This window comes from Rhinatrema bivittatum, chromosome 6, assembly GCF_901001135.1.
Source record: "Rhinatrema bivittatum chromosome 6, aRhiBiv1.1, whole genome shotgun sequence".
Classification (NCBI taxonomy): Eukaryota; Metazoa; Chordata; class Amphibia; order Gymnophiona; family Rhinatrematidae; genus Rhinatrema; species Rhinatrema bivittatum.
Window position 1 is genome coordinate 43560532 of NC_042620.1, and position 24229 is coordinate 43584760.

The 24229-nt window shown below is 43.3% G+C and overlaps 1 protein-coding gene and 1 pseudogene across 1 annotated transcript in view; both read right to left on the reverse strand.

Moving 5' to 3' along the window:
• Nucleotides 1-24229, reverse strand: part of DPP10 (dipeptidyl peptidase like 10) — a 1181383-nt gene that overhangs the window by 86877 nt on the left and 1070277 nt on the right. The window contains exons 16-17 of the mRNA XM_029605348.1: nucleotides 21731-21852; nucleotides 14216-14263 (exon numbers count right to left, since the gene is read on the reverse strand). Of these exons, the coding sequence (XP_029461208.1) occupies nucleotides 14216-14263; nucleotides 21731-21852 (170 nt within the window). The remainder of the gene's footprint in view (nucleotides 1-14215; nucleotides 14264-21730; nucleotides 21853-24229) is intronic.
• On the reverse strand, nucleotides 8647-10018 carry LOC115093175 (annotated as a pseudogene).

A 24229-nucleotide genomic window follows, 5' to 3' on the forward strand; every position in this document is an offset into this window, starting at 1 on the left:
GTTAGGAAAGATATGTATCTTCCTAGATATTCTGTCAATTGGCATTTCTGCCAATGTTTCTCTGTTTTTCTGTGTCTATTTAGTGCATCTAAGGTCTTCACTGTCCTATGGATTTTAATCTTTTGAGTTATTCCGTTCTTTTTGGAATTATTTTATTTGAACAGGGAATAGGATTGCACCGGGCAAGACAGCGGCCATCTCTTGGTGTGCCTGGCCCTAACACCTGCTCCTTCACTAAAACAGAAAGACACCAGTGGGGCAGGTATGCAAAGGGTGCTACCCCCCCGCCGGACAGAGGAAGCCAATGACACCGGCACCAGCCAGCTTGTGCCTGCTCACCAAGGACCGTCCCATTGCCCACCCACCACTGAGGGCACTGTTCCCTTCCCCCTACCCTGACCTTCCCACCCCTTCCCCTAACCTTTCCCCCCTAGCCCTACTCTAATCCCCCCCTGATCTTTATTTTATCTTTTGCACGCGCCAGCCGATTGCCGGCTCACGATCTCTGACACAGTGGCCAATGGCCGCTGTGCTAGGAGCCAATGACCCTGCCCCCGCCCCGGACCGCCCACGCCCCACCCCTTTTTTCAAGCCCTGGGACTTACACATGTCCCGGGGCTTTATGTGTGCCGCTGGGCGTTTTGAAAATAGGCCGAGCATGCGTAGGTCTTTGAAAATCTGCCCCAAATTATAGGAGACTAACATTTATGTAGACAGAACACCAAAAACTACAGCATGTGAAATTTTTTTTAGATGCAATGGGATGGTCACAATTTGCAACAAACCTTACTCATAAAGCTGGACATATCCTTGACCTAATATTTGCCAATTACATTAATTGTAAAATAAACACATCTCACACAATTTTGCTCTGGTCTGACAATGAACTAATTAATGCAAAAATAACTCTCCTCAACACAAAACAAACACATTCAAGAAATGATCAAACAAAAAAGATTGAACCTGAAATATTTGAAAAATCAATTAAAAGTAAGCTAACTGACTTTAATCAAGCCAATGTCTCCTCAGTCTTTGACTCTTGGGATAAAACTGTCAGCAAGATAGCAGATACCCTAAGTCCAGTTCAAATCTTACAAACATACTTGAGTATACATATGCACATACTTTCAGGGCAGAAATAGGCTATATTTTAACCATTTCTTTCTAAATACAATTCTCTAAGTTTCTTTTGCCCCCTTATGTTTGTCTTGATTAGATTGTAAACTCTACTGAGGAGAGACTGTCGTTTACATGTTTTTTTATAGCACCACACAGTTTATAAAACACACTGCACTTTATAAAATACTAGCATAAATCATTGAATTCCCACTTACTGGCACAAATGTTGACAGACGAAATTTCAAAACTGTCCATGGTACACCATTTGCACCTGTAAGTGGGCACTCTGAGATTTATGCTACTATATTATAAAATATGAGACAGGAGCCACACAGTTCATAAAATACAGAGTATTTCTGCCCTGAAAGTACATACGTATGTTTCTGTGTGCACATACATTTGTAGTACAGGAACAAGCATACTTTCTCTAATCAATTAAAAAAATATATGGCTTATATTATATGTGCATCATAATGTAACAATTTGAACAAACTAAGTCAGAATTAAACATTGAGGAAGGTAGATTTTAAATTATGTGCATACTGCAATGGCTTTCAATTTTCAATTTATCAAAAACCAACAGATTGTCGCACACTGCTACATTTTTCAAGCTGTCATCCCCCTACATTTATAGGAAAATTTGCCCATGGGCTAGTTCCTAAGGCTTTGGAAACTTTGTTCTACCATGACCAAATATAACCACAACCTCCATTCACAAGAAATGAAAAAACACTTTGATGAAAGGGTTTATCCTACTAAAGTGATTCAGCAATCATAGAAACATGGATGCTGGGCAAACCATGAATTGTTATTATAGTCAAGAAGTGATCAGGAAGCAATGCACCCAGTTTGCATTTTACCTTATTCTGCCCATAGGTGGATGATACACCAAAGTATCAAACAGCATTGGGATATCCTACAGTTGCACTCTGTATTTATAGAAACTCCTCTTTTTGCATTGAAATGGCTCCCAACATTAAAGAACAGTTGGTCCATTCAAAATTGTATTCTGCACCAAAACATCGTTGACCTGGATCAGTCATTTTCCTTGTGGCTAGGGCAGCATCTGTCCTAGATACTTTAGTGGCACAATTTTTGCTTTTTCAGATTGGCCCCAATAGTTTTTGAATCAACTTACTACATGCACTTCTACAGGAGTTATTTACATCATTTGGTTTCCTTGCCCAGCTACTATACTTAGATAAATCATCCTGGTCAATCAGAATTTGACCTGCATTCATCAGAATAACAAAGAGATATTTTTGATGTCCCACTGAATTTCATCACAGCATACTCTCATAGATTTAACATTTGCAATATTAGAGCAATTTTGTCGATGATCACGTGGTGGAAATATTACATGTTTTTTGATACAATGTGAACAGAAGTGAATTTATATATGATGTAAAATCAATCCCAAAGGATTAAATAAAGAGATCTAGTGGTCAGCATTTTATTAAGATAAATTCTTTGTAAAGCTTGTGACATGGTTTGGGGTAGCTTTGAGATTGGTGATGTATTTAAAAACCTTCTTAAAAAAATGTACCCCGAATGTGAAACTAACATGACGACAACAGTGAAAAAATTAAACTACCACATTGTACAGATGGGATACTGAAAACTTCATATAATCAGATACAAGAGGAGTCAAGAAAGCATTGCATTTTTACTTAAGTTGTTCCAACACTGAAATTCTGATTGTTTTAATCATTGTTCTTCCAAATTTTTAAATTAAGGTTTTTTAGAAATTGCAAATAAAAGCAGGCCATTTTCAATTAAACTTATTAACTGAGCTCTGAGTGTATGAAACATTTAAAGGGCTCGTTTTAAAAGCCCTACACTTGACCAATCAAGGAGATATGCGCGTGTCTGGGATGCGTGGGCCATACAGATTTTAAGATGCTCGCAGCCACACGCAAATACGGAAGGTTTCATGTAAAAGGGGTAGGTAGGATGGGGGGCAAGGTCTGGGTGGGACAAGGTTGGGGCTTGGGCAGGGCATGGGTGGGCCGGGACAGCGCCAGCAAGTCAGTGTTGCACAGAAGCGTGTGCTGGGGTTGGACAACCATGTAACCTGCTGTTGCTACAGACTATGGATAAGTCTTAAACCAGAAAAATCTATGGTAGTCAGTGGGGTTTTAGGGGTCAGGGCTGGTAGGGTAAAAGGGAGGACGGTTAGGAAGTTTGCTCCTTTACAGGGGCAAAGTGGGAGGGAACTGGGAAATGGGGCTCACATTGCCATGCACACCTACTAAATCCCCCCCTTACGCGATTGAGACAGGATTTGCATGCAAATGCACGCGTTGATGTAAAATAGTGCATACAGGTAGCCGATTTTATAACGTGCACGCATAAACGTACATATGTTATAAAATCAGCGCGCTCATGTGCGCACGCCGACAAACACGCATACATGTGTACTCGAGCGCGAATTTTAAAGGCCTGAAACACACGAAATACGAAATTTCCTGCGGCAGGCTGAAAACGAAGCCTGAACCGAACCTTTTATCTTTTACAAGCTTCGAGAATCCGCAGCTTCTTGATCCAAGAGATAGTCGAGCCTGACAAGTATCATGTTTCAAACACTTCATCAGGGACTATGACCAAATTATGAAGTACATATGGTTCATCAATTAAAATAGTCTTACGATTCTCTGTTATTTGCAAAATGGCTTGTTCATCAGCTGCCTCAATAATATGGCAAAGGCTGCACATTAATGTGATTGTTTTAAAGAGAAACAAAAAATGTAATGATGACAGAAAAGCATCATCACAGTGCCACTGATAGTCATAATTACTAAAAGCATATCATGAAGTGATTTAATAAATGTTATTTAAAGAAAAACTATTTTATGATAATACTGTTATAATAAAGAGTTCCATTGAATTTGTTCATTTAAACAGTGGGGATTGTTGTAAATCCCGGCCGCAGATCGCCACGACCAGGTCCCCCCAACTCACCCAGCAGATGCCGGCCTCCGACGCTCTCCACGGTCCCAGCGGGCAGGCCATACCGAGCCTCCACCGCGGCATTCTCTTCACGAGGGAGACGCCGCCGACTGTCACTTGGGCTCCTCCTCCCTAGGCACGCACGCGGCCTAGCTTCACTTTTAAAGGGGCTGTGGCGGGAAACCTTGGCTCGGCCCCCAGTGATGACATCACAGCCCAGGGCTATTTAAGCCCACTTCCTGCTTCATTGCCTTGCCTTGGCATCAGGTCGACTCCTGTGAGTAACTAATTGCTGTTCCTGTGTTTTCCTAATCCTGCTCCAGGGTTCCTGCTTCGTTCCCGTGGTCCTGCTCCTGCTTCCGCTCCAGTTTCTGCTTGATTCCTCGGTTTTGACTTTGGCCTGATTCCTGAATTCTTCTGTTTGCTGCCCGTCCTGACCTTTGGCGTGTTCCTTGGCTTCGCTAGTCTGCTGCCTTCCCCAACATCTGGCCTGCCTCGTCATCTTGCACCTCAGCTGCCCACCTCGATTCCTGGATCGACTCCGTCTCTTCAGCCTGCCATGACTCAGACTGCTTTTCAGACTTCCTCCACCAGGAGACCTTCGTTGTCTTGCTGGCCCTGGCACCCAAGGGCTCAACCTGTGGGGAACGACAGTTGGTATAGTTGAAGGCCCTGACAGGTCTCGTGGACCTGTTCTGCCTCCCGGCCTCAAGTACCACTGTGAGGCCTTCTTCCAGTGGTTCTTCCACCTTTGAGCTGGCTCAAGGGTCCACATTTCCAACTGGGGTGATACTGTATTAAGGCGAAAAATCCTTTGCTGTTCCTTATAGTTTAAAACAGAAAAGCTTTCACCCTTGAGAAAAAGTTATTACATCAATGATGCCATATCGAAGAATCTCAAAAGTAAGAGAGATGCAATGACCAACAATTGGGGCTTGTTCCTTTTTACTCTTAAGGCAACTTCTATGTTCATGGATGCAAGTGTGAATCATATACTTTGTCATGATGACATAGACCAAGGGACAAGGACATTGAATAATGTAAATTATGGGGTAGATTTTAAAACCCCTGCGCGCGTAAATCCTCTCGGGGGACGCGCGTAAGTCCCGGAGCTTCCTAAAAGGGGCGGGAGGGGGCATGTCTGGGGGCAGGGGCGGGCCGGGGCAGGTCCGGGGGCATGGCGACGGTTCGGGGGCGGGCCAAGCAGGCGTAACTTGCCCAACAAAGGTAGGGGGGGATTAGGTAGGGCTGGGGGGTGGGGTAGATAGGGGAAGGGAGGGGAAGGTGGAGGGACGCGGAAGGAAAGTTCCTTCCGAGGCCGCTCCGATTTCGGAGCGGCCTCGGAGGGAATGGAGGCAGGCTGTGCAGTTCGGCGCGTGCAGGCTGCCGATTTTGCACAGCCTTGCGCACGCCGACCCCGGATTTTATATGTCTATGTTCTTAGACTCAAAAGTAGTGGAAAAATTCAACTGTATTGTAAATTGAGATGTAGGATGTATCTAAGATTGTGTCCATAGTTCACAATGGCCACACTTACAATGCCTATGATGAGTGAAAACAGTTAAATACTCACTTTTGTGGCCGCATGAACCACTTGTTCTCAAATGTTTTGCCCTCCATATATGAATTCATTGGTAGTTCTCTAAAAATATGATCTAAGGACAGAACGTGCCAATGACATTTAATACTATTGGAGAACCAAGCAGATTTAATCAAGAAAGGGACTTCACAAAATTGTGGTTGTATCTCTTCATTTGCTCTGGTACTGCAGTAACGATTCCCTGCCAGAATAAAATGCCTGTGATGTGCAGTCTTTACCACAGATGGTGGATAGCCATAAGGCTAAAAGCGTTGTAATAAAATAGATGCCTAGTTCTTAAACTCCTGTTTCCTGGAGCTAATTCTGTGGGTTTAGAAACCTATGAAGAGTCAGTGCCTTGTGTAGTAGTCATTTTAAATGCTTATATGACAACAGTTCGGCCATTGAGGTATAAGAGTTTTCATTCTCACCTTTTACTTTTTCAATATAGAGGAAAGATTTAATTTAAAAATTTTTTTTTTAGGTAACCATCTAAAGTGGTCTCGGATGCAAGTGTCTATAACAGAAACACTGGTGATTTTGGGCATAACAGGGTGCAATAATGCTAGTCGTTCACCATAGTGATGCCTACTTAGAAGTTTGGCATTTCGAAATCTGGGATGTGTTGGAAACATTAGCAGTGAAGTACTGTGAGAGCTGCACTAACTAACAATGGAAGGTCTAATGCTGAATTCTTCATTTAAGATAAGTACTGTCTTCGAATGTGCTTAAAGATTCCTTTAGAGGCCATTTATTCATGATTGAACAGTAATGAGAGACAGTGAAGTTAAAATGTCACGGTGATATGGATAATATTAAATGATCTGAGATATTGTAAATGTGGGAAAGAAGGAAGAAGTGTTGATTGTTGGAGATTTTAATCTGATGGAATCTACCAGAAGTAGAGAGATAGTGGACACCCTGCAAAGGGCTTTGTTCAAACAAATGCTAATGAAACCCATGAGGGTGGGAGGGAGGGAGTTATACTCGACCTAGTGCTCACTAACGGGGATAATGTCTCTAATGTCCAGGTGGGTGCCCACCTGAGCACCAGTGATCATCAAATGATAGGATACAGAGAGATCACACAAAGACCCGAGTTTTGAATTTCAAAAATATGGACTTTGTCAAAATGAGGATGTACCTGGAGGTAAAACTAGAAGACTGGGAGAAAATGAGAGAGGTAGAACAACAGTGGGCCAAACTAAAAGGAGCAATTACAAATAGAATAAATCTATATGTTAGAAAAGTAAACAAAAATAAGAGAAATAAGAAAATGATCTGGTTCTCAAAGGAGGTGGCTGATAAAATAAAGCAAAAAGAACAGCGTTCCAGAAATATAAAGGATCCCAAAAAGAGGAACACAGGGGAGAATATCTGGTGAAACTGAGGGAGATGAAGAAACAAATCAAGAAAGCAAAATGTCAGGTGGAAGAAAGGATTGCCAAAGAGGTAAAGCGAGGTGACAAAACATTTTTCAGATATATCAGAGAAAGAAGAAAGGTCTGAAGTGGCACAGAGAAATTGAAAGGTGACCAACATGAATTTGTTGTTCACTAGTCTACCATGTGTATATGCTGAAATTATCAACCATAGTTTTTGCCATGACTTCAATTTTTTATCTCTAGCTCTGTAAAAATAGACAAGTTCCATTTTGTCAGTAGTAAATTTAGATCTGCTTTTGAGGAGGCTTTGGTTCCACTCCCAAATTGCAATTGCTTGCCATAGTCGCCAATGATAGAATACTCTGGTGTATTCTTAAGAACATAAGAACTTGCCATGCTGGGTCAGACCAAGGGTCCATCAAGCCCAGCATCCTGTTTCCAACAGTGGCCAACCCAAGTCACAAGAACCTGGCAATTATCCAAACACTAAGAAGATCTCATGCTACTGATGCAATTAATAGCAGTGGCTATTCCCTAAGGGGCGGATTTTAAAACGAGCGCGAATAGCCTACTTTTGTTTGCGCTCCAGGCGCAAACAAAAGTACGCTGGATTTTAGTAGATACGCGCGGAGCCGCGCGTATCCGCTAAAATCCTGGATCGGCGCGCGCAAGGCTATCGATTTTGTATAGCCGGCGCGCGCCGAGCCGCGCAGCCTACCCCCGTTCCCTCCAAGGCCGCTCCGAAATCGGAGCGGCCTTGGAGGGAAACCCGCCCGGCCCGAAACCCACCCGGCCGAAACCCGCCCGGCCCTGTCTAAATCCCCCCCCTTACCTTTGTCGGGGGATTTACGCCTCCCGGAGGGAGGCGTAAATCCCCGCGCGTCAGCGGGTCTCCTGCGCACCGGGACGCGACCTGGGGGCGGGTCCGGAGGGCGCGGCCACGCCCCCGGGCCGCCCCGGGCCGTAGCCACGCCCCCGGAACACTCCCGACACGCCCCGAAAATGCCGCGCGGTTCGGGCCCGCCCCCGACACGCCCCCTCCGAAAACCCCGGGACTTACGCGAGTCCCGGGGCTCTGCGTGCGCCGGTAGGCCTATGTAAAATAGGCTTCCCGGCGCGCAGGGCCCTGCTCGCGTAAATCCGCCCGGTTTTGGGCGGATTTACGCGAGCAGGGCTCTGAAAATCCGCCCCTAAGTAAACTTGATTAATAGCCGTTAATGGACTTCTCCTCCAAGAACTTATCCAAACCTTTTTTGAACCCAGCTACACTAACTGCACTAACCACATCCTCTGGCAACAAATTCCAGAGCTTTATTGTGTGTTGAGTGAAAAATAATTTTCTCTGATTAGTCTTAAATGTGCTACTTGCTAACTTCATGGAATGCCCCCTAGTCCTTCTATTATTAGAAAGTGTAAATAACCGAGCCACATCTACTCATTCAAGACCTCTCATGATCTTAAAGACCTCTATCATATCCCCCCTCAGCCGTCTCTTCTCCAAGCTGAACAGCCCTAACCTCTTCAGCCTTTCCTCATAGGGGAGCTGTTCTATCCCCTTTATCATTTTGGTTGCCCTTCTCTGTACCTTCGCCATCACAACTGTATCTTAAACAACTATATCTTAAACAACAAATCTATTTTTAGTGGTGGAATGGCTGTGTAACCAATCACTATCTTTGGAGGAAGTCCTAACCTTTCCTTGTTTACCATCCCTGTGAAGTAGATTTTAAAAGACCAGTAAGTGTAAAATCAGGGAGATACGTGCGTGGCTGGGCCTTGCGCACACCAAGCGCATTTTTAAAAATGCCCGGCCAAGCACGTATCTCCCGATAAATGCAGAAGTGTTGGGCCTGAAGAAGGGGATGGGCTGGGAGGCGGGGTCTGGGCGGGAAAGGCCGCCGCGCTGAACTTATTCCTGCTCGGAGGAACGGGTAAGTTCTTCAACAAAAAAAAAGAAAATGCTAGTTAGGGTAGGTTTAGGGGTCGGGGAGGAGAAAGTAAGAGAGAGGAAGGATAGCATTAGGGTTAGGGAAGTTCCCACCCAGTCTGCTTCTTTACTGGAGCGGACTGGGAGGGAACTGGGCAAAGGCGTGATTCTTTTAAAATCCACCCCCCCATGCACGGAGAAGGCCATCTACCCACACATGCTCGCTCAGACATTAAAAGCCGGCACACACGTGTGTGCGGGAATCGTATTTTATAACATGCGCACACTGACGTGTGAAGGTTATAAAATAGGCACACGCAGATGGACGTGCAAGCGGGCCTTTTAAAAACTAGCTTGTAAATGCGTAACAGCATTCCTGTTTTCACATTCAGTAGTCTGTATTTCTATCTTATCACCCTTGGTTCTAACATTAACTACTGCTCCACAGACATAATCACTGTAATCATCAAATGCTTCTCCAATAAGGCACATCAGTGCTTCTAGCCAGAAGCAATCTAGATCATTTCGTCTCTGCAGTTTGTTTATCTTAATGAACCATCACCCTCTTTGCTTGTTCTATGCCATCATTGAACAGTGAGTAGTCCCAGCCAGACATTACATTACAAGACAGATGGATATGATTGTACAAAGCCCAAAAGTCTTCAACAGTATCAAACTTCTATGTCAGACAAAGATGTGCTTTTATCATTTTTAAAAATCCAGAGTGCCCATCTGTTCTGTAGTGGATGCTTAATGTAGTTTTCAGGGTTGGCAATCTCCTGCCCTGGTTCAGATTTCTCTTCTTCTGAAGTTTGGGGATTGGCAGTGATTTCCGGTTCCACAGTCGCCAACTTAGACTGATCTAATCTTAGATGTATATATAAATTTCCTAATGCAACTCACTACCAATATCACTACTTCCTGCCCCTCTGTCTTTTACAAGACCTCTCAACCCATTTTCTAAGGCTGTACTCCATCTCTTTTCCAAACATGCCCAAAATCCATTAGAGTGATGGGCTCCACCACCAATGCTTTGTCTGCCATTTCAAGCTTTGTCATCTTCGACTTTGATTCATACAATGCCAGTACTTAAACCAACAGCCAAGCACCCTTCTTTATCTTATTACTAAGTTTTATAATAATCACTATAGCCATCTATCCATCCTCAGTGAAGTTTGGGTTTGAACCATAGTCTCTCCAGACAGATCACCCCAGTCTTCTTGGAAACACAAGATAGTCTTACAACTGCTGCTTTGGACTGTAAACACCACTGTGCAGGTTACCCCAGTACCTCCTTGGAATCACAGTACAGTAACACCACTGATGTTTTGGATTGTAACCACTGCTTTATCTTCAACATTGCATGAAGTGTGTACGTGCATGTGGGAATGTTGTAGGCTTAGGTTCTTTTTTTGCTATTTATTACGAATGCGCACAGAAAAAAAAATCAGTTCAATTTATTTCATTTCAGTTGTCATTTTTAATTTGTTTTGTTTGTTTTGGTTTCCAGGTTCATTCGCTTAATGAAATAGAATAATAAAATAATTTCCATTAAAGATAGTGTGGAACACAGTGAATCCTATTTTGGACTCTATTATTGGGGTTTTCTATCCAAGCATAATGAAACGTGCAGGTAGGGCTCAACAACACATGTAATAACATTCCAAGATACTAGGAGAGGGGAAAATGGCAAATAGTGGCATGAACAGCACAAGGTATAGGGTGAGCACAATGATCAACACCATGAGAACACTGAGTGAGCAGTAGAAATAAGAGACATGGCATCAACACCCTCAGGTGCAGAAGCGTAATAGTGCCCACCTCACCTAAGACAGGCTTCAAACTGATGTGGCTTCAGCACCGTCTTCCAGGCAGCTGACACAATTTTTAAAGACCAGGTGCCAGGGTCGAAGCGAGCAGGCTTGGTTCCGGCCCTTACCCTTCCTTCATCAGGACCACCATTAAGGGGATAAGAAGGGGTTGGGGAGAGAGGTCCCCAGCCTCGGCCTATATTTACAGGGGCAGAGGGGGCACAGGGAGATCCATCTAGGTAGGCCTGGGCCCTGAGTTTACATTTACTGGGCATGAGGATGTTTGGAAGGCCACAGAGTGCCAGATTTTTCTTGTAGTAGTTGGGTTTTTTTTTTTTTTTTTGGTTATTTTGTGGATTTGTTTTAATTGGTTTGGGAAATGAACTGAACCAATATCCCGCCTCCAAAATGAAAAAACAAACCAAACTGAAAATGCATAAAATTTATGCATTAGTAGAGAGTTAACAAGAGAATAACTTTCAAAAAAGTGTGCGCAACAGCATATATACATGTACATGACCACAAGCAATTCTATGCAAGTATTTTATTACCTGCGCATATGATATACATTTGTTTTATAAAATACACGTATCTGTACCTCACAAAATATGTGCATGTTTAGGCTTACATGCAAATACATGCACTGCAGTAAAACCACATATATATCAATGCATTGAATGTGTGCATTTTTCCTATCCATTTTAAAAATATTCGTGCAGATTTTGCCGATTTTAAAACTTGCGAGCATTAATGAAATTAACCAATTAGTCCACCAGTTCACCCAGTCCTTTCTCCAGGTCATCGACACCTTCCTGGTTCTTCAGCCAAAACTCCTCCCATTTCACCCAGACCTCTCACCCTATCAGTAGTACACAACAAACACGTTTAAGATCACTTACGCCAGCTAATTAGCAGGTGTAAAAATACATGAGTAACTTGACAAATGTACACACACACGTTTATTAAAATAGCAACTTGCACATGTAAATGCTGGCCCCCACCCTGAAGACCCCAGACCACCTCTTTTTCACACGCATATATGTGCAAACGAAACTGAAAAATACATGACATTTATAAAACATAGAATATGCAAATGGAGGCAACTTGCAAGCATATATGCTAATTTTTACATGTGTAATGTTTTGAAAAGTCACCCCCAAGACTATTTTCTAAAGGGGGTAAAACAAGTTTCTAAGCAACCTGCAGAGCAGCACACTTATCTCAGTCATTTATATGCTTTTTAAAAATTTTATTTTAGCTAGATTTGTGATTTTTTTTTTTTAGCTTATTCATGCCTGTTTGAGTTTAGGGCAGAGCTTCACAAACTTTTAACCAATGTGACCCTATCTGGGGTCCTGACCCACAGTTTGGGAAGCCCTGGTTTAGGAATTGCATAATATTATGAAAGGTGAAGAAACAGCTGAGGCAGACTTGAAAACTCTGCTAATTGCCATAGTTCCCTTATGGCAGAGGCTTCTCTGGAGAAAATGGGGAAGGGGGTAAGTTCCGATCCTGCTCCTGACAGCGATTTTTCAGGGTTTGGGGGTTGGGGGGAAAGAGGGGAGGGTCCAGGGAGTCGGGGGGGGGGGAGGGAGTGGTGCCGAGCATATTTAGACTGCGGAGGGGTGGGGGTGGGGGAAGGGCCCATCAGCAGCAAATACTGTCTCCTCCCACGCCCCCAGGGAAGGGGCGTGGGAGGAGACAGCGGACCCCGCCACATATTTATAAATTTAAAAGGGGATTGGGGATAGGGGGTGTACAACACAACAAGGCCTGTCTTAAACTTTGCAGGCAAGGATGCAAATCAGGCCGTACGCCCTTTACTTTTTCTTCTTTTTTTTGTTGTTGTCAGCACAAATTACCTGGATATCTTTTGAAGATATCTGTATAAGTAGCAAGTTATCTGGCCACACACAACTGGATAATTTTAAACCTGCTCTAAAGCAGGTCTAAAGTTATCTTGCTAACTTAGGGGGTCATTTATCAAACTGCTATATGGCGTTTTCGCATGTGTTAAGGCATTTTCACATGCAAAAAATGCCTTTAACGCATGCGAAAATGCCATAATGCATAGTGCGATGTAAATTAGAAAAAGGGGAGGAGTTTGGGGTGGGTTTTGTGGCCAAGTGGGCTGGCTTCATGATTAGCAAAGCTGTATTGCATGGCTTTAATGTGTATTTTAATTACACTTTTTTCATTTGTGTAAAGCTGTGCGATAGGGCTTTATCACGCTTTGTGATGTTTTTGCAAATGCCATTTTTAGCTCCTGGAGATCCAGCCTAGCAATCACTGGGGGGGAGAGAGAGAGAGAGAGAAGGAGAGAGAGCCTAGCCATAATGCCCTCATACTAGGTAGGTATTTATACCTCTATATGAGGCCCACCTAGTAACTTGAGGTGAGGTTTAGGTATTAGTGTAGGGGGGTTAGGGGTCACTTTGACATTCAAAGTGAGACGTACGAACAGAACACTGCTCTCTTGTGAAGATTTGATGACCTACGGAGTGAGGAAACTCACACAAAGATGAGATTTGTACAATGTTCTCTCAACCTAGCTTGATGTTACCCAGTTAGAGAGTCCATCAAGCTAGGTTGAGAGAACACTGCACAAATCTCATCTTTGTGTGAGTTTCCTCACTCCGAAAGTCATCAAATCTTCACAAGAGAGCACTATTCTGTTCGTTCGTCTCACTTTGAATGTCAAAGTGGCCCCCTAACCCCCCCCCCCACTCATCTCGAGTGACTAGGTAGGCCTCATATAGAGGTATAAATACCTACCTAGTATGAGGGTATTATGGCTAGTCTCTCTCTCTCTTTCTCCCCCCCCCCCCCCCCCCCCCATGGTTGCAGAAGGGCCCTGATAGCATAGCTAGCCTGGATCTCTAGCAGCTTTTCACAAAGTGCACTATTACATAAAACATGCCCCTTTTCCTATCGCAGGTGATATTTAGTGCATTTTGATAAATCCAGGCCTTAGTTGGATATATCTGAAATTTGGCTAAGTTAACTGGATAAATAAAACACGCCCCCTCACCAAACTTGCCATTAAAATGGCTAACTTGTGAGTTATCTGTCTAAATGGCTTTTGAATATCGACCTCTGTATGTTGAAATAGGTAAACTCGTCTAGATTATGTATAAAAATATTTAAGTATAGCTATTATCCATATTGCTATATTATATTAGAAATAAACTGAACTACAGTATTGAAAGCCATAGCATAAAAAAGGTGTATAGAATTTAATGGCTCTTCTAGTCTGTACAATGCTTTTCCTATTGCAATATCACAAACTCCACTTAATCTCTAGTTTCAACTTCATTCCTCCATACTTATCCTATATTTGAATTCTGACACTGAGGTAAATTCCCTTTACAGCTGCTTGATATTAGCAGACCATACTAAATTGTGTACAAGGAGTATAAACTTCAGGGAATAGTTGCATACTCACTTCCTGGACTACTCACACTATGCACACTGATGACTGGAACACCAGGTCCTGGTGGAAAAGAAAAGTGTAAAGAATACGTCACAGGTTAGTTGCTTCATGAGTTATAAGTTCTGAATCTTTTCAGGAAATTATCTCATGCCATGCATATTTTATGCAATAATAAACTAACTCGATAGCTATGCAATTTATTATAGAAAGTTCTATATATATGTAGAGCAGGGGATTCCCAACCTTTTAGGAAGTGTGAACCCCTTTTTCAACTTCTAAACATTTTGCGGACCCCCACATACTCATCTTTCATTTTCACATGCAGTTAAATGTCACGGAAAGCAGGTTAATGTAATAACAAATAATCATTTGTAATGTATATAAATTAATATTATATAAAGAATGGTTTCTGATATAAAAACTGTGCTCTCCCTCCAGCCCTCCCTTTATGGCCCTTTTATGAGTGTTACTCCCACTAGGGCCCATTCCCAAATGCTTTCTCTCCTACCCTGCTTCCCTCCATCTATGGACCCTTCCTTAATGCCTTTCCTTCTGTTCTCTTTCTCCCAGAGTTGTAGGAAGGCAATTTGGCACCTATGGCCATACCTGGGAACTCTTTGGATTTGACCTGGAGACTCCGGAATTCTAATGGAATTGCCGGGTCTCTGGGCCAACAGCCGTAATCTCCGGATGTCCTGCTGCTTCGCCAGTGAAGCAGCCAGCTTAGAAAGCATCTGATTGGTTTACACTGGCCAATTGCCTCCTTCCTTTTCCCTGCCCTGTGACCAGAGGCCTCATTTCTTCTTCCTGAGCCTGCAGACCAATGTTGGCCTATTTTATCGGAAAGGCACCAGTGCAGGGCGCCCACATCAGACCAATTTGGCAGCCAGGAAGGGAGGAGGCCTCTGATTGGCCTGTGGGAACAGGAAAAAGGGAGGAGGCCAATAGCTCTTCTACTGTTGCTGCTGCTCCTGCTATTGGCTGGAAGAAGGCGTCTTCCTATCAATCCCAGGAGGAGGTTGTCCCTACTGGGGGGTTTAGGGTGGGGAGAGGTAGCCAATGGGGGGGGGGTATTTGTGCATGTGTGTGCATATATGAGAATGGGAGTGTGCATGGGGGAGGGAGTATATCATGGGGAGGGGAAAGAGCATGTCTGTGAGAGTGTGTGTTTGTGTAGGAGGAAGAGAAGTGAAAGTGTGAATGAACATGGGTGTGAGGGTGAGTGGGCATGTGTGTGTGTGTGGAAGAGAGAGAGAAGTGAGTGAGTGAGCATGTGTATGAGAGGGATGTGTATGTGGGAAAATGAGAGGAGTAAAGTTGTAAGTGAGCATGTGAAAATGTGTCAGAGAATGAGGAATGAGTGCATGAAAGAATGAGCGGGTGTGTGTGTAAAGTGCTCGTGAACATATGAGTGTTAATGTTTTTGTGTCATGAGAGTAAGATTGTGCACATCCGGTTCTTCACCTCTGCCCCTGCCCCCCACCCCACCCCCCCCACCATTCACGGTAATCTCAGGGTGATTGGAAATCAAGTAAAAAAGTGAGCCCTCATCTATATATAACATGAACTTGGAGGCTCTCTCTCTTACATTTTTAACCTAAAATTTCACATTATTAAATATAATCTGCAAGTAGGTATGTGTGACCCTGATCCCAAAATTGTAACCCATGGGACTGTATGGCTGTGACCCTTAAACTTTACCCACAGATTATTTATTCATTCATTCTTTTAATTTAATATACTGCTTGCTATTAAAAAAAATATATCTAAACGGTGCACAGAAGTTGTAGAATCTAAAATCCATCCCAACATATTTTTAAAACAATACTGATCTCTTTGTTGTATAAGCAGTAGGGGTTGAAAAAGGATTGTGTGCCTTAAACCATATCATCATGCCCTTTTCTCTTCTATCGAATTGAAGGATTTTTTATTATATTAAACTAATAGTGTCTATTTATTTTATTTATTTAAAATATTTATCGTATGCCTATATTGGCGAATTATAGTTCTAAGCACACAAAAAATACATCATAAATCCTACAACATAACACTCTCTCCACTAGCAAGGATATTGTGATATAGTACAAAACCCTACCAAAAACATACTCAGACCCTTTGTAGCAAACTGCCATACTATAACAGTAACAGCCTTACTTATGAAAGGGATGCACTTCAATTACTAGTATAGGTCTTATTACAACAAAACACCTTCTACTGGAAAAACAGAACAAGCTATAGATCTCTACACAGACAGTACATGCGAACAATGCGGATATTCAAGCACAACACAGGCTGACACTTATCTAATACAAAATAAGGGCCCAAAAATTAGATTCAGAAGTATGCAGACAAAAAACAACCCTAAAAAACCTTCACTGGTTACCTATTCCACAGAGAATAAGATACAAATCCTTAACCATCCTACATAACGAAATTTACAAAGACAACAACTCATCCCTGGACAACATGATTACAATTCACAAATCACCCCGCTCTTCAAGATCTTCAGACAAATTACAACTATTCATTCCTCCTCTCTCCTCTGCAAAACTATCCTCTACGAGACATAGAGCCTTCTCTATAGCTGGACCAAAAGAATGGAACTCTATCCCAGGATACCTAAGCTCCATCAAAGATCCCAAAAACTTCAAAAAAGAACTAAAAACATGGTTGTTTAGACAATCATACACAGAATGATATGATCTATATATACCTTTCACAACCACCTTCATTCTAACATGTTATAATCTGCTTCTGCTGAGATGTTATATATATATATATTCTATCTTTATTTGGTGTTATATTTATAATTTTATAACTGTTCTTTGTATGAATTTGTTGTTACACTGTAAACCGGAATGAAGGCACTATGCTATATTTCGGTATAAAAAAGAATATAAATAAATAGAAATCAAAATGGAAACCATAATGCAACATGGGATAAAGAGAAATAGACATTTCAGTGGGGACGGCTCAGAACCAACATCAGGAAATACATCTTCACGGAGAGGGTGGTGGTTGCCTGGAATACCCTTCTGGAGGAGGCGGTGAAGACAAAAACAGTCAAAGAGTTCAAAGGGGCATGGAATAAGCACTGAAGATCCCTAAAGGCTAGAGGACAGAAATGAAGAAAAGAGTGCATGGAGATAACCCACTCAGTGCCAGTTACTACCCTTATGACAAGCCCAGGGATTATTACCCTCAAACAATAAGCCTTGATACTTTTGACGCAACTGCAACATCACTCTTCGCTGGGTGGAAGGGGAATTGGATTCAGATGGCAACCAACATGGGCCCCAACATTTATGGTCTGGGATACTGATATGCAGACATAAGTGAAAAAGCACAGGACTGCTTGTACAGCCGAGTCCAAAAGCAATGCAAGTCGACTCCTCACCCAGTAAAACTGTTGCTAGCATTAATTTTTTATGGGTTTGATAGTTGCTTGTTTTTTTTATTGTAAATATTTCTATGGGGGTAACTGCATGTTCCACCCTTAAGAGAAACCTGGGGTGGCCTACACAGAACAGTAGATATTACCAAGAGAAGCTTGTTGGGCAGACTGGATGAACCATTTGGTCTTTTTCTACCATCATTACTGTATTAGAAATGCAACATACAAAGATATAAGAAATGTGCATTCCCAAAGCATGACCCATTCCTCACTCATTAAATTGATAATAAAATGTACCTTGTGGCAGTTACTATCCTTATCAGAACGCCGGCTGTCCATTACTCCTACCATGTGACAGGGGTCGGCCAGGCACGGATACCCTGACACATGGTAAGGGCAAAGGGCCATCGGCACCATTTTTATTAGTGGCAGCCAATGGTCCGAGAGCAGGAGATCGCTCCCGGGACCCCACTGGACCACCAGGTAATTTTAAAACATTCTGGGGGGGGGGGGGTTGGCAGGGTGGGGGAAGTTAAGGGAGCTGTTTTAAAGGGTCGGGGTGGGTTTAGGGGTTGTTTTTGTGTGCCGTTTTTCCCGCCTTCCCCCAAAACAATAAGAGAACCCCATGAAGAATTTCGTGGGGTTTTCCTATCGGTTTCGGGGAGCCCCCGATTTCTGACGACTTTGAAAATATCATATGATATTTTCAATCGTCAGAAAACGATTCACATCCCTAATGTAAAACCTCAGTAGTTCAGTGCCTTCTCTCTTCTTCTGTCCCTCTCTGTGTATTTGTGTATGGTGTGCTATGGTATAATTTCCTTGCAGTGTTTTGGGCACACTTCCTCTGCTGCGTGTACTGGACAGGCACACAGTATTTCTGTCTTCCCTGAGTAGTGTCCGAACACGTTGCTTGTCTTTTCTTGGTTGCATTGTATGTTTTTTCTCTTCTCTACATCCTGCTTTTGCATTTTCATGTTCGTGCTTCCAGCTGCAGCTGCTGCTCCCTTGAATCTAAGTTTCTTCCCATGCAGTTAGTCTCTTCAAGAGGCGGTGTCCTGTGGTCTAAGGACGCCACACTAGTCAATGTATGCACATACATGAATTTTCTGGAATATACTCTAAAAATAAAGAGATGCTCACTTTTGGAGAAATTTTATGTGCTACCTTCTTTGTAACTGTTCCTCCCTATGTTGTTTGACGCATCCTGAAACCATCCTTTTTTTTTTCTTTCTTTCATTCAGTCTTGCCCAGACAAGCTCATATTCTGCTTCTGGAAGCAGTGGCAGAAGAAAGAAGCAGACACCAAAAGTCGGGGTAGGGCCAACATTTACCCCCCCTTCCAAGAGGCTCTGGGGCACAGACACTTTCTCTCCCTTACCGCCTACCCAACCATTGTGTTCTCCTATGTTTTAATGAACAGATCTGGTGATGAATTAGCATGAACGAAGTATAGGCCCTGCTGGTGTGAGTGAGTGAGAATGAATGTGAAAATGATGTATGAAGGCTAAGGGAAGGAGGGAGTTAGGCTTGTGTAGTTAACGAGCGCCTTGTGATTCTTGCCAGTTAGGAAGGGACCGTCAAAATTGTTTTTCGACAGTCAATGCCATGGTTAAAAGACAGGAAACTAAATGGTTAGTTTTCCCAATGGAGAGAGGTAAATACTTATTTATTCATTTGATTTAGATTATTCCTTCCAAGCACATCCCAATCCCCAGAAGGCTTACAATCTAAGGGGCTCATTCACAAGGGCACATTAGGCCTTTTACTGTCCGATAAACACTGATTACCGTGTGATAAATGTCTTAATGCAGGAATAATGCAAGGTATTTCATGACGCTGGGAGCATGAAGCGTGTATTTATGTATTAGGCAGGCAATTTTGTTAAATGGGAAAGGGGGGCCATTTTTGTTTTCATTTTTGTTAAGTTTTTGGGGTTGTTTTTCCCTATGAATTTCATTTTGTGTAATCTTAATTTCATTTCTTTAATTTAAAAAAAATGAAATAAACATTTAAAAAAAATGGGGGGGGGGGGCCTCCCATGCCCCCCATCCAGAAAAATGCCAGGACCAGGATGCTCCCAGGACTCCAGTTACCCAGTCCTGTGGGGAGGGATCTTCAGGTGACACCTAGGCCCAGGGCTTGGTTCGGGGCCTTATGTAGGGCCTGGGCTGAGGTCATGGTGACTTACTGTGGCCTAAGCCTACTCAAAGTGAGGCCTCAGCCTGTGCCTAGGCATCCCAACATGGGGACATGGCCTAGGCCAGGGCCCAAGCCCAGGCCCAACCCCCACGGCCTGGCCCCGAGGCCGGGACACAATGCTTGGCTTCGGCCGGGACCCAGTCCTGTGGCTGGGTCCCCTGTGCTTGGACCTCAGCATAGGCCATGGCCCAGGCCTGACACCTTTGCCTGTCCTGGAGCCCAGGCCCTGCAGTTTATTAACTATGGTGCATCCTCCCAACTGGAAGGTGCCATTTTCATGTATGGCAGCTATTTAACTCCAGTGCAACAACCCCAGAGAATGGCATCAGTTCATGAAGAAGAAAGAAGATTCTAAAAAAAGAGCTCTGAGGCCTGGGCCTGACTCTGGTCTCAGGCTCAGGCCTCAGGATCTGGCCTTTGGGTTGGGGCCTGGCCTAGCCAGAGGCCCAGGTATCATGAATGGGCCAGGATGTGGCGATTTGATAAATATGGGGGGGGGGTGGGGGGGGGTATCGTTAGGACATTTTACAGGCCGGAGCCTTTGCTCGGGTCTCGGCCTAGGCCAAGACTCTGCTGTTGTGCTCAGGCATAGGCCACGACCCCTTTGTTTGGCCACAGCCTATGCCTAGGCGGGGCCCAGGCTTCAGCCCTAGGCCTAGTCCAAGGTACTGGAATCATGCCTGGGAGGAGGCAGGGGCTCCTGCTTTGGGTGTCACCTTATTCCCTAAGGGGTGGATTTTCAGAGCCCTGCTCGCGTAAATCCGCCCAAAACCGGGCGGATTTACGCGAGCAGGGCCCTGCGCGCCGGGAAGCCTATTTTACATAGGCCTCCCGGCGCGCGCAGAGCCCCGGGACTCGCGTAAGTCCCGGGGTTCTCGGAGGGGGGCGTGTCGGGGGGGCGGGCCCGGTCGTCGCGGCGTTCCGGGGGCGTGTCGGCAGCGTTTTGGGGGCGGGTACGGGGGCGTGCTACGGCCCGGGGGCGTGGCCGCGCCCTCCGTACCCGCCCCCAGGTCGCGGCCCGGCGCGCAGCAGGCCCGCTGGCGCGCGGGGATTTACGTCTCCCTCCGGGAGGCGTAAATCCCCCGACAAAGGTAAGGGGGGGGTGTAGACAGGGCCGGGTGGGTGGGTTAGGTAGGGGAAGGGAGGGTAAGGTGAGGGGAGGGCAAAGGAAAGTTCCCTCCGAGGCCGCTCCGATTTCGGAGCGGCCTTGGAGGGAACGGGGGGAGGCAGCGCGGCTCGGCGCGCGCAGGCTATACAAAATCGATAGCCTTGCGCGCGCCGATCCAGGATTTTAGTGGATACGCGCGGCTCCGCGCGTATCTACTAAAATCCAGCGTACTTTTGCTTGAGTCTGATGCGCAAGCAAAAGTAGGCTGATCGCGCTTCTTTTAAAATCTACCCCTAAGCGAGACCCCGGCTTTGTTTTTTTTGTTTTTTTTATGGGTTTTCAAAATGAAATGAGATTCTAATGAAATTTCGTCAAAATTTAATCGGCTCCATTTTGAAAATGATATGAAATACGACATTTTGACTCATTTCCCACAAATAAAACAGTTTTACCTGCAAGAGTCCTCCCTATATCTCATAAGGTAGCAAAGATGAGTATGAGGACATGCCAAGAAAAAAAAGTTCATGGTTTAATGGACTACAGCCAGCAGAAATAAATGTGATAGTATGTATAAGATAACACACTTTACTAGATCCTGACATCTATAGGGACATGTTTTCGTGCCTCACTAGCATTGCCTATTATTATTTCAGGGGGAGGATTTGAACAAAACAGGCGCTCATGCGAAATCACACTTCTCATGTTAAGCAATCTAATACAAGGACTCTGCTTTTTTATTTTTTTTTAAACTCTTCATGCCCATGTACTTTAGACAAGAGTAGTTTTTTTTTTTTTTTTTTAATAAATAAAACATATTGCTTACCTTTACAATGTAGTATATAATGATGGTCAGATGGGCTAAACTTTGCGCTGAAGTAGGAACACTGATCTTTCAAGAAATTGCATGAAACACACTGGCGATTCAATAATCCTACTATTGACACACTAAAAATAAAAAAAATATATATCAATTAACAATCATCCAGGAATTTTCTTTAAAGAACATTCTGCTATTTACATATTTATTTATTTATAGTTTTTCTATGCCGACATTCATTGGTGGCCATCATATCGGTTTACAGGCAAACAAGGAATCAGCAACAAAGCTTTACAGTGTAACCATAATAGAAGTTTTGCAATGTAACAACGAAGCGGGTTACAGATAACCAGTGAGAAAGTAGCATAGTTTTATAATGTGACACTAAGAATTGCTAAACAGTGCAACAAGGAACATAGATATATTTACTTAAAATATTACTTTCATAAAATTAGTTAGTTGCATATAATGTGAAGTTATCAATTAATCAGATAATCAGGTATGGAGAAAAGGTCATATCTGCGGGCTGTTTAGTCCTCTCAGTAAGGTGGGCTGTTGTGTAGTAAGGTGTTGAGAGCAGTGAGGGGGATGTAGGGGGATTGTGCAACATATACTATTGTTTGTATAGGAAACAATGGAATGCCATTTTTAAATGTTAGCATAAGGCACTGAAATAACATTTTTGGCCTGTCTGGCCTTTCTCAGACCACTTATTCTTTCAGCTTTGAATCTGAGCCAAAGCTACTCACTGCCATTTATGCCATAGGTACTCCAAGGCTAATGGGATAACGGAGTCACTAGGATTTTTCCCCTTGATAAGCAATCACCACCCCTTGTCCTGCATACACTCACACCTCCCATATGTCAGTCACTATAGAATCAGATATCTGGTTGAGGGGCCAAACCACAGCTCTGTTCACAGCCCACTACAAATAGGTTCTTAAGACAGACAGCAGGCTTTGCAGCAGAGTAATGAATGGGGATCCCTTCCTGAGTTATCCAATTAACTTCTACCTCCCATCAATCATTTGGTGTTTTTGAGTTACGGTAGTCAAAAAATCAAGAGTGTTGTCATTTAGAGCAAATGACACACTAAGACCTATCCTGTGCATCAGAGTCCCTTATTAAGAAAAAACTAAATTTGTGAGACAAAATATACATGAAAAAATGGGGCCAATATTTAAAAGCCATTTACACGAATTACTGAAAAGTTATGTTAACCAGCTAACTTTGGCCGCGCTATAGGACAGGGATATACCTATCCCACTAACTTTTAAGATAACTGGTATATTCAGCAGTGTGGCTCCCAGTTAAGTTAACCAGATAAGAACAGTATATCTGGCTAACTTAACTAACCACTCAGCAGCTGATTTCGGCTCCAATGTGTCCAAATATGTGGGGAGAGGGGACACTTTTGAAAGGAATTTGCCTAGGTAACTAAAGAATCATCCAGATAAAGTCAATGGGCTGAAAATATCCCTCCTTTCAGCAGCTGAAATTATCAGCGCTATTCCATAGTGCGCTTCTTTTATGTCACATCAAAAAGGAGTGGGGCTGGGGAGGGGAGGTAAAGAGAGGGGAGATTTCACTTTGAAATCCCTGATTGCATATGACTGCACCTACTTTGCACAAGCAAATCTCGAAATTTTCAAAAGGAAACTCCATGGGGAGTTTCCCTTTGAAAATTAGCTTTCATGTCCCAATGGGGTATTAAAATTGCCCTCCCAGTGCTCAGTTTAAGCCTTTTAGAGCAGTGCATAAAGGCCCTTTATGGAAAGTAGGGATGTGCCTTCATTATCGATCTGCTGTGGGAAATATCGGTTTCCCGTGGTTCGGGCCTTTTTTTTTCGTCCGCCCCAAGTTTCGGGGTTAGTATGCACTAACCCCGAAAAATGAATTTCCCCAAAATTTCGGGGAACTTCCCTTTGTTTTTTGGGGTGGCCGAATCAGGACGAATGCACATCCCTAATGGAAAGTATATATTTCAAACCAGAAAAGTTTGCTCAGGGCCATGAAGTAAAAAATAATATACGGTAAGTAAGGTATAATCCAGTGTTATGTGTTTTTTTTTTTCAAAAGAATTGTTGGCAATTTAATAAAATCTCAGATAAGAAGTATTGGAATTCAGAACAGTGCAAAAATATACTTATAAAATAGAAGTTTATTCATAATGAACTGAATTTTCAAAAGCATATATGCACATAAAATACCATTTTAATGCATACATAGCCTTTCGAAAATCACCTCATGGGTTGAATGCAGAAAAGTACACAGGAAGCAATTTCATACATAGTTTTACATATACTTGAAAGAGGCATTCCAGAGGATGGCATTAGAGTGAGGAAACCATTTCTATACATTCTTTCTAAAATTGAAGTATACATGTAAATACACGTGTAGATATTTACAGCTCTTCTCCTGCAGGCAGAAACATACGTATATATGCCTTGCAAGGGTGTGGACGTACCGGCTAATTTTCAAAGAGGACATGCGCACAAAAGTCTG